The 11,824-nt window shown below is 38.0% G+C and overlaps 1 protein-coding gene across 1 annotated transcript; it reads right to left on the reverse strand.

The window, feature by feature from the left end:
- Window positions 1-9,053: 9,053 nt before the first annotated feature.
- LOC112803339 (uncharacterized) lies at window positions 9,054-10,232 on the reverse strand. The gene has a single exon (XM_025846837.1). It carries the CDS (start codon window positions 10,230-10,232, stop codon window positions 9,054-9,056), a length of 1,179 nt encoding a protein of 392 aa, XP_025702622.1.
- Window positions 10,233-11,824: the final 1,592 nt, after the last annotated feature.

An 11,824-nucleotide genomic window follows, 5' to 3' on the forward strand; every position in this document is an offset into this window, starting at 1 on the left:
CCTCTTCTCAAAGAGCTCGGCCAAATCGCCATAGGAGCCCAAAGCAGGCCCAAATAAAGGCGGTCAGAGCCCAGAAAGATAAGGCGGTTCCCTTGAAGATAAGCTGACCTAACTCAAAGATAAGATAAGATAAGATAAGATAACTAACTTATCTTATCTAGAAAGGTCACTCCACACCTCTATAAATACACTGGAGCACCCAGGTATAACTCATACTCTGATTCTACATAAAACCTGTTTAATACCCATGCTAACTTAAGCATCGGAGTCTCTTGCAGGTACCCCCCACCCTCCGGTGATGAAGGATCAGCAGTGTAGCCAGTCCAACAAGTCGGACACAACAGCTCCGGCCGTCTCCCACCAGCCGGACACGTTAGCACCGACCAGTACAGAAGATCTCGTCCGAGATCGACCTCCAGTTTCAGGTAACCCTCGGAACAGTATAGTATTGTGCTTCCCGTTTTAACCTCTTTACCTCTTTCTCATCTGTGGGGAGAGCTTCTATTCTGAGGTAGTTAATTATGGGAGTCATCCATCCCTGATCGCGACCTGTTATGGCTAGGACTTTTTCTTCTTCTGAGATTGATGGATTCTGTAGAATTTTTTAGATGAGGCTTCTATTGTTGCCCCATGGTTTGGAGCTGGCTAGTTTTGAGAGTGCATCGGCCCGGGCATTCTGTTTTCGGGGTATGTGACGAATCTCATATTCTCCGAATTATCCGAGCTATTCCTTGGTTTTGTCCAAGTACTTTTTCATAGTGGGATCTTTGGCTTGGTAGCTTCCTGCTATTTGTGAGGTAACTACCTGTGAGTCGCTGAAGATGATAAGTTTTTGAGCTCCAACCTTCCTAGCCAGCTTCAAACTAGCTAGTAGTGCCTCATATTCTGCTTGATTGTTTGAGGCAGGGAACCCAAACTTGAGGGAGAGTTCGATTTGGGTTCCCTGGTCGCTTTCAATTATTACACCCGTGCCACTTCCCATTTTATTTGAGGAACCATCCACATAGAGATTCCATTCTGTGGGGATTTCTGGTGTGTCCGTGAATTCTGCGATGAAGTCGGCCAGATATTGAGATTTGATGGCCGTCCGAGCTTCGTATTGAAGATCAAATTCGGATAACTCGACTGCCCATTGTAAGATTCTGCCTGCCAAGTCTGTTTTCTGTAATATCCCTTTTATGGATTGGTTGGTCCGAACTCTAATGGTCTGAGCCTGGAAGTATGGGCAAAGTCGTTGTGATGTTAGTATGAGAGTGTAAGCCAACTTTTCTATTTTCTGGTAGTTCATCTCGGATCCTTGTAATGCTTTGCTGATAAAGTATATGGGCTGTTGCCCACTGTTGTCTTCTCGGACCAGTGCTGAGGCTATTGCCCAATTTCCTACCGCGAGGTACAATATGAGTGGTTTTCCTTCCCGTGGCCGAGTTAGTATAGGTAGCCGTCCCAGGAATCTTTTGAAGTCTTGAAGGGCTTGCTCGCATTCCGCTGTCCATTCAAACTCCTTTCCCTTCCTTAGAGTGGCGTAGAAGGAGAGAGATCTTATTGCTGATCCAGCCAGGAATCTGGACAAGGCTGCCAACCTCCCGTTGAGTTGTTGTACCTCTTTGACACAAGTCGGACTTTTCATGTCGAGTATAGCCCTGCACTTATCCGGGTTTGCTTCGATTCCTCTCTGTGTGATCATAAAACCCAAGAATTTACCAGCTTCTACTGCGAAGGTGCATTTTGCGGGATTGAGTCGCATGCCGTGTCGTCTTATAGTGTTGAATACTTATGTCAGGTCGGATAATAACATCTCTTCGTTTTGCATCTTTACTAGCATGTCATCCAAATAGACTTCCATGACCTTTCCGATGTGATCCGAAAAAACCTTGTTCATTAATCTTTGGTAAGTGGCTCCCGCATTTTTAACACCGAATGGCATAACAATGTAGCAGTAATTTGCCTTTGGGGTTAAGAATGAGGTTTTTTCTTGGTCGGGTGGGTACATTGGGATTTGGTTATATCCCGAGTATGCATCCATGAAGGAGAGGTATTTATATCCGGAGGAGGCATCTATCAGTGTGTCGATGCTTGGGAGCGGATAAGGATCTTTTGGGCAGGCTTTGTTGAGATCGGTATAGTCAGTGCACATTCTCCACTTCCCGTTTGACTTTTTTAGCAAGCCATAGTGGGTATTTGACTTCTCTTATGAAACCTTCCTCCAGTAGAGCTCGTACCTGTTCTTCTACAGCTTGAGAGCGTTCTGGTCCTAGCTTTCTACGCCTTTCTTATACCGGCCGAGATCCTGGGTAGACTGCTAGCTTGTGGCACATTAGCTTGGGATCTATGCCTGGCATGTCTGCGGCCTTCCACGCAAAGAGGTCGGCGTTGTCTCGTAGAAACTGTATGAGTGATTCTTTTATGTCTCCTTTTAGGAGTGTGCCGATATTAGTCATTTGGTCCGGGGTATCCCCGATCTGGATTTTCTCTATTTCACCTTCAGGTTGTGGGCGGAGCTCTTCCCGCCTCTGAACTCCTCCGAGCTCAATTGTGTGGAATTCTTCTCCTCTGCCTCTGAGGTTTAGTTATAACAGCGGCGCTGAAGAACTGAAGATTAATGGTTTAGAAGTTATAGTAAACTCTCGTTGTAGGTATAGTTACTAAACCAAGCAATCAACCTTTCTTACAAACATTTTGGTTGTCACAAGTAACAAACCCCTAAATAAATTGATAACCGAAGTATTTAAACCTCGGGTCGTCTTCTCAAGGAATTGCAGGGAGGTATGTTCTTATTATTGGCTATGAAAAAGGTAAAATTGGGGGTTTTGGAGATAAGGAAGAAGTATGACAAGTAATTCAAATGACAATTAAAATAAATAAATAACTATAAAATAAACTCTTGGCAAGATATGAAATTTCGGAAGTCCTATCCTAGTTACTCCTATAAGAATGGAAGTTAATCCCACTTAGTTAACCTTTGCATAAGCAAGGGAAAGTCAAGTGAACCAATTGGTTAGATTTCCCAAGTCTTAGCCAAATCCTAAGGAAATACTAGAGTTAGTGGAATTCCAGTTAATTAGCCGACATAACAATCAATCATGAATAGTTGAGAACTCAAGAGCTTCCAGTTAATCAATTAAAGCCAATAGTAAATAATCTAAATTAAAATTAAAGAAAAGCAATCATGAGTCTGAAATACCTCAAATTATATTAAATAGAAAATGTCAATTCTAACATGGACAATATCATCAGCCAATTAGGCAACATCAATCAAACAATTAAAAATATCAGAGTAAATAAAAGTAGAATAGAAACATAAATTATTGAACCTGATGAAGATAAAATAATCCTGAAGTGAAAAGAAATCCTAATCCTAAAATAAATTCTAATCCTAATCCTAAGAGAGAGGAGAGAGTCTCTCTCTCTAAAAACTACATCTAAAATTAAAATTATGAATTATGAAAAGATTTTTTATGAATGGATGCATTCCCCACTTTATAGCCTCTAATCTGTGTTCTTTGGGCCGAAAACTGGGTCAAAAACAGCCCAGAAATTGCTGATTATGAAATCTGGTCCGTACAGGTCGCAGCAAAGTGACGCGGAATGAGATTTGCAGATGCGATGCGTCCGGGTGGAGCGCGCGTTCGCGTTGTCTATCTATATGGCCACTATGGCGAATTATATATCAAATCGAAGCCCTGGACGTTAGATTTCCAACGCAAGTGAAACCGCATCATTTGGACCTCTGTAGCTCAAGTTATGATTGTTTTAGTGCGAGAGGGTCAGGTTGACAGCTTTGCAGTTCCTTCAACTTCTTGTATTCTTTGCACTTTTGCATGCTTCCTCTCCATCCTCCAAGCCATTCCTGCCCTGTAATCTCTGAAAACACTTAACACACATATCAAGTCATCTAATGTTAATAAGAGAGGATTGAAGTTAGTAATTTAAAGGTCAAAGAAGCATGTTTTCAATCATAGCACAAAATCAGGAAGGAAAACGTAAAACATGCGAATAGTATGAATAAGTGGGTAAAGAGTTGATAAAAACCACTCAATTAAGCACAAGATAAACCATAAAATAGTGGTTTATCAACCTCTCCACACTTAAACATTAGCATGTCCTCATGCTAAGCTCAAGAGAAGCTATAAAGGGGTGAAGAGGGATGGTAGAATGTATGCAATGCAACCTATGAATGCAACTACATGCTAAATGCTTTTACTTACTTGGTTAAGAGTAAATAAATTCTTCAAGACAAATATAAATCAAATTTCACTAATTCAAATCATACAATAAAAAGCAAGTAAACTTGTAAGAAGATAGCTCATGAAAGTAGGGAGCATAGGATTAAGCATTGAACCCTCACTGGTAGTGTATATCACTCTAATCTCTCAAGTGTCTAGGTTCAATCACTCTACTCTTCCCTAGTCATGCTTTCTAAACTTTGTTCTTCATCTAACTAATCAACAAATATTTAATGTATACATACAAACATCATAAGGTCTTTTCAGGGTTGTAATGGGGCTGAGGTAAAGGTAAGAATATATATATATATATATATATATATATATATATATATATATATATATATATATATATATATATATATATATATATATATAAGGCTAAATGAGCTAACAAAGTGAATCCTTGATTAGTCTAAGATCTCACCTAACATATACATTCTTTATACAATTTTAAAATACTTTACCTAGCTACCCAAATTTTTCCCACTTTTGTATTACATGCTCATGTATCAAACTTATTTTTGAATTTTGTCCCATGTGCATTGATTCTTTTTGCATTTGGGGAATTCTTTTGTATCCCCTTTATTTAAATAAAATTTTTTTTATATATGCACATGGTAATTTAATTACTTTGATTTCACATGAGCATGCTTTCCAAAAATTTTTATTTTGAAATATCTTTATTCTTTTCAAGTTTCTACCTTGTTTCTATCATCCATGTTCTCATAAAGTTTTTCCACACTTAAACGATTACACAATTTCTATCTTAATCTAACCAAGGATTCAACTTGGGATTTTTATTTTGTTTTTCTGCTTAAGGCTAGTAATGTGGTTATAGAACAAGAGGGGATTAAAAGCTCAAGGCGGCTGACAAAGGTAATTGAAAGGGTAGGCTTTATTTGGGATAAGTGAGTTAATAATCAAATATGGCCTCAATCATATGCAAGCATGTAAATACACTAAACAAAGGACATATAGACTGGAATAAAATGTAGATTGCAATCATAGAGAAGAAAAACACACAAGAATAAAATATCATGGTTAAATAATGTAACCATATAAATAAGCTCAAAATCTCACGGGTTGTGTGTTCTTTGGCTCGAAAACCATGTTCCAAATACAACTTCAAACAAATTTAACAAAAAATTTTCAATATAAATTAGTGAAATACCATAAAAATTTCTTGAAAAAGAAAATATTACTTCAACCAAGTAGTGACTAAATGCATAAAATCAAACAAACATGCAAATGCAACCATTAACAAATTAACATTGGTGTTGAGAAGGGACTAACTAAGCCGTGGAGATCGGTATCGACCTCCCCACACTTAAAGATTGCACCGTCCTCGGTGCATGCTGAGATGTGCAGGTGGATGGAGATTGTAGTTCCTCGGCTGGTGCTCTTTGTATTCCTTTCTTTGCCGGTGGTTTGGGAGTAGCTTTCTCTCTTTACCCTTCTTGGTGGCCATCCTGAAAGGGGAAAAGGAAAGTAACAAGTAAAGCTAGGGGTTCCAACAAGGAAGAGAATGGGAAAAGTGGTAATCAATGCACAGTAAAGAAGAATGACATTAACACATGGTCATGACTACATGTGAAAAGTCATCAATGGAAATATAGCAAGTGCATGTGAGGAAAATTGAATGCAAGGTGTTTATTGGCATGCCGGCAAAAGGCATGAGTAGCATAGGTCAAGCATTCAATGTCCAAATTAGATTACCGAGTCTCTCAAATTAATAATATGTTTGTAAAAACAATTATATTTTAAATAATAAAATAGAGAAGGTGACGCGGACGCGTGAGTGACGTGGTCGCGCGGATAGCGCTTCTATGAAATGACGCGGACGCGTCATCCACGCGGTCGCGTAGATCGATCTGTGCCATTAGCGCGAGGGCAGCCGCGCGGTCGCGTAACTTTCTGTTTGAAGCTCATATTGCCAAATTTTAGGGTGACGCGGTCGCGTGGGTGACGCGATCGCGTGGTGGACTAATATTGGGATATGACGCGGATGTGTGGGGCATGCGTTTGCGTGGTAAGGTCTGTGCGTCTAGTGCCAGTCCAGCATCACTCCAGCTCATCTTTCGGCCATGCACCCTTTTGACGTCGATTTTCAGGTCACGCGGCCGCGTGGGTGACGCGGTCGCGTGGGAGGCCAATGTTCCCACCTGACGCGGACGCGTCAACGACGCGGTCGCATGGGGTCAAATTATGCTAAAGGCGCGCCTCCAGCCACGCTCTCGGGTGACTTTCTGTTTGTTTTCTTTTCTTCCCATTACACTGGTGACGCGGACGCATCAGCGACGCTTCCGCATCGCGTGTGTGCTTTTTTTTGTTTGAATCTGAAAAAATGCAGAATGCAGTGTTAATATGAATGTGATGCAAAACTCTAGGTTCAATATAATAAAATAAAACTCGAAAACAAATAAAACTAAATAAAAATGAAAAAGGAACGATCATACCATGGTAGGTTGTCTCCCACCTAGCACTTTTAGTTAAAGTCCTTAAGTTGGACATTTGGTGAGCTTCCTGTTATGGTGGCTTGTGCTTGAACTCATCCAGGAATCTCCACCAATGTTTGTATCTCCAGTAACCTCCGGGGTCCCAAACTAGGCATGTAAAGCCCTTAAGAAGCTTCAAACAGATTCTTAGGCTCCCGGGGTGACAAATGTCAGAGCAGATTCCAGGATCCCAAACCTTGCTTTTACACCCATTTTTATCGGGATCTGTATTTTTCCAGCCGGGTGATAAGTAATTTGAATTCTCACTGCAGCTACCGAACAGCTTCCTAGACCCATTCAATTAAGCTCTACACCAACCTTTGCGTTTAAACTTAAAGCTTCCAACCATAATGAACTTGGTAGGACAATTCTTACCACTGACCATCTTCCTTTTACTCTTAATGCCACAAAGAGCTCTAAGCTGACCATCTATCTCTAGTAGCCCATATTCAAGTGGGAAAGTAAAGGATAAGGATAGGAATTTTACCCACTTGAATGTTGTATTGGACGGTAATGGTCTTGGGAGAGATATTTCTAATGAATTTGCAAGCTCCACTCCCTTGTGCTCTTCTCTGACAACTTCCACCTCTTTGCGAGCTTCTTCAATATCAATCTCTTCCGCTTGGTAGCTTTCTTCTGATTCAATTTCCTCTTCATTGTTCACCAAGGGCATGGGAGGTTGTACTTTTTCTTCTTGAATCTCCATCTCTTGATCAACCTCTTCCAAGTCTTCAACCATGATATGCCTTGGAGGTTGTACATCCTCTTCAACATTAATCTCAAGCATCTTGGAAGGAGGCTTTATGTCTTGAATTTCCCATGGAAGTTCTGCATCTCCTAAGTCTTCAACCACTTCTTCTTCTTCTTCAATAATTCTGGCTTCCTCCACTTGTTCAAGTACAAATTCATGCTCCTTACTGTCCACCGGAGTTTCTAATGTCTCCTTCATGCTACGTTCTTCATTAGATTGTCCACATGAAGCCATGGGGGTTTCTTGAGTGTCCGAACATCGGGAAGCCAATTGATTTATTGCTTGATTCAACTGATGAAGGGTTGCCTGAAATTGATCCACTATTTCCTTGAGACGATCCGTTGATTCTTGTTCTGCTTGGGTATCATAAGTAGGACCATAAGGCTCTTGGATTGATGGATATGGATATGGTGCATGTGGAGGTGGTGGTTCTTAGGAGTAATTAGGTTGGAATTGGGGTGGTTCTATATATGGTTCATATGGCTCATAAGGTGGTTGGTGTGGTGGATACGGGTTAGGGTCATATGGAGGTGAATGGTGGAAAGGGGTTTGTGAGTATGGTAGTCCAAAGTCATGTTGAGGAGGGGGTTCATAGGCATATGGTGGTGGTTGTTGATAATCAAAAGAGTGCCCACCATAGCCATTGCCTTGATATGCATCACAAAACGATTGTTGATAGTCTATTGGAGGTGGTTGTTGCCATGAGGATTGATTAAATCCTTGTGGCTCCTCCCCAGGGACGGATCCAGAAATGTTATCATGGGGGGCCAATAATATATATAATATAAAAAAATATATGCAAATAAATTATAATGTAAGATATATTATAAAAATATACAAATAGAGAATATATATTTAAAGTATAAAAAAATATGTACTTTTTACTAACGAAGTGGTACACGTCGATTCTTCATATCATAAAATTCATCGATAATAGAATCTGTGTCAAATTTTTCAGCAATCTTCTTCTCAATGTAAATCAAAAGAAAATTAGCAAGAAATTCATCTTCCATTTTATTTCTGAGTCTATTCTTCACAATATTCATAGCTGAAAAAGATCTCTCAGTTGTAGCAGTTGAAACAGGGAGAGTTAATACCAAGCGAATCAAACGATCAATCAAAAGGATATGTTAAAGACTTTCCTGTCTTCGTTAATCCTTGACATAACTCTGAAATTGTACACAAGTTAGTTAATTCAACATGATTAGGAACATCAAGTTCATAATGTTGAGCTTGCATTCTAATGTGAAATTTCTCTTGGTCATTGAAATCACCTGGATAAAACCGTTCTACTAATTCACAAACTTTGTTGACACTGAAGAACTTATAATTATCTCTGGGATCTAAAGTTGAACTTAAAGTAAGCAATTCCACCATATTATCGTTGAATCTTCCATTAAGCTCTTGCAATTGTGTATCAATTACAGCCAGAAATAAATTAACACGGTAATGATGCTCCACTGAAATTTGATCAACAATTTTGCGAGTTCGGCCTCTTCTAGGAATATCCAATGCATTCATATCAGGAACTTCAACTTCATGTTTCTCACAAAATAATATAACTTCTTTTATGAAAGCCTCCTAACTTGATTCTCTCATTCTTTGGATTAAAGCCTTGGTAGTAGAAACTAGAGTTAAAGCATTCAATATGTCTTGAATTTTTCGTTGCAAAGCTTGACAAAGATCATGACTAACTTCCAAAATATTTCTCATCAAATGCAAAACAAAGACAAATTCAAAGGATGTAATAGCATCATAAGCAGCACTAGCATCACCACGAGTGGAGAAATTACCTTCTTCGGTGCTTTTTTCAAGAACTTCACAAGTAGCATCAAATATGCATAACAAGCTACGTACAGAATTCAAATGAGACCCCCATCTAGTATCTCCAACTCTTTGCAAAGTATCAATTTGATTAAGTCCACTACCTGTCACAATTTGATCATTGGCAATTAAGTTTACAACATTATTTGCTTGAGCAACCCTTAAATGATCATGACGTTTAGGAGAAACAGTCACAACATTCACAATTAGTGTAAGTTTTGAAAAGAATTGATGAACATAACAAACTTCTTTGGCTGCAGAAACAAGTACTAATTGTAATCGATGAGCAAGACAATGAATGTAATAAGCAAAAGGACAATCTTTCAGAAATAGAGCTTGCAATCCATTCCATTCACCGCGCATATTACTAGCTCCATCGTACCCTTGTCCCCTAAGATTTTGGACATCAAGATTATGACGAGAAAGAACTGATGAAATTTCTGTTTTCAATGTCAAAGAACATGTATCAGAAACATGTATAAGATCAAAAAATCTTTCTTGAACACAACCGTGCTTGTCTACAAATCTCAAAACCACAGACATTTGTTCTCGCTTTGACTCATCTCTTGCTTCATCAATAATTATACAAAATTTAGAATCACCAATTTCTTCTCGAATTGTTGCACGCACTTTTCTAGCAAAGATATGCAATATATCTTTCTGAACACTGGGAGATATATATTGAGCATTTCCAGGAGCATTTTCAAGAACAACATTATTAACATTCTGATTACAGGAAGTTAAAAACTTAATTAACTCAATAAAATTTCCCCTATTCAAAGATCCAGGACTTTCATCATCGCCTCTAAATGCACATGCTTGAAATGCAAGCCATCGAATAGCATTAATAGATGTCTTCAATCTTAAACGGTTATTTGCAATAGTTTCATCACTATGCCTATCAAGAACTTTGTCTATATGCTTAGATTGAGCCATTAAATCATCACAAGATTTCACACATAAATTATGGGGAGAATTAGGAATAGAACCCTCGTGACATACAAATGCACAATTTACCCCATTGTTTACTTTCTTCTAATTACTAAATCCTAACTCTGAAAATGCATTTTTTCCATCATTACGAACACCATAATGTTTACCAAACAAGTAGCAAGGCAAACATAAGCAACATCTTTTTCTGGTGAATATTCTAACCAACTTGGAAATTTCTTAAACCAAGAAGATTGAAAATATCGACGGTGATTGTTATTACCAGAAGCTGGATAACTAATCTTTATTGGTTGGTATGGCCCAGCTATTATGTATGCTCTACGAATCTTATCACATTCATTGACATTATACTGCCAAATTAGACGTCGCTTTCCTGGATCCCTTTCTAGTAAAGAGATATCAACATCTCTTTCTAATCTTGGTACTTTGGTTTCATGTTGATGTGTATTTTGAGTAAGATTAGAGAGCTCACTTACTTGAACTTCTTGTGAAATAAGATTTGAGGGTTGACTTGTTTGAACTCCAACATTATCAGTAGCTTTTCTCTTAAAAATTGCATCAATTTTACTTTGCTTTTTCATCATAAAATGTTCTAATTTCTTTTTACCTGAAAAAAATAAAAACTCAAAAAATTATATACTTACATAAATAAATAAAATATAAGTATTTTTTATTAATTAAATATCAATAATAATAATTTTTTTACTAAATTACTATTAATTTCATTAAAAAATAAAATAAGAGAAAATAAATTTCAAAAATAAAATAAATACCTTGCGAGTTGCGTCCTTGCTTTAATTGATATGATTATATGAATATATTATATATTATTGAAATTTGAAAATAACACTAGATACTTACCTAGTTACCTTGGGAATGGCAGTGACTTAGTGAGCGCCGCGTGATTCGTGAGTCGTGAGGAAACAACACAGGAGAATTAGGAGATAGAATAGAAAACGAAGAATTAGTTTTAGGGATTTGAAAAATTTTAAAAGCTATTATGTTTTATTTGGGTTGGGTTAAGGTTTCTACTTTTTTTTTTAAAGCTGGGGGGGCCCAGGCCTCCACTTGCCCCCCCATACATCCGTCCCTGCTCCTCGCGTCTTTGATTATTCCAACCATGGTGCATGTTGTCATTATAATCTCCTCTTTCTGCAACATAATTATAACCAGACTCATAGTCAAAGGGGTGAGAGTTCATAATAGTAGAAGAAAATAAAAACAAAAACTAACAAAAGGAAAATATTTTGAAAAAGATAAGATTTTGAAAAAGATATGATTTTTGAAAATTGAAACTAAGATAAGATAAGATAAAAAAAAATAAAAATCTGAAATATTTTTTTATTGAAAAATATTTACAATAACCAATAATAAGGCACACGTTTGCAATTCCCCGGCAACGGCGCCATTTTGAAGAACTGAAGATTGATGGTTTAGAAGTTATAGTAAACTCTCGTTGTAGGTATAGTTACTAAACCAAGCAATCAACCTTTCTTACAAACGTTTTGGTTGTCACAAGTAACAAACCCCTAAATAAATTGATAACCGAAGTATTTAAACCTCGGGTCGTCTTCTCA

Source organism: Arachis hypogaea, chromosome 5 (genome assembly GCF_003086295.3).
Source record: "Arachis hypogaea cultivar Tifrunner chromosome 5, arahy.Tifrunner.gnm2.J5K5, whole genome shotgun sequence".
NCBI lineage: Eukaryota > Viridiplantae > Streptophyta > Magnoliopsida > Fabales > Fabaceae > Arachis > Arachis hypogaea.

Bases quoted from the DNA above. Each gene is read 5' to 3' on its own strand.
- LOC112803339 (XM_025846837.1), bottom strand. From the start codon at position 10,232: ATGGCTCAATCTAAGCATATAGACAAAGTTCTTGATAGGCATAGTGAT.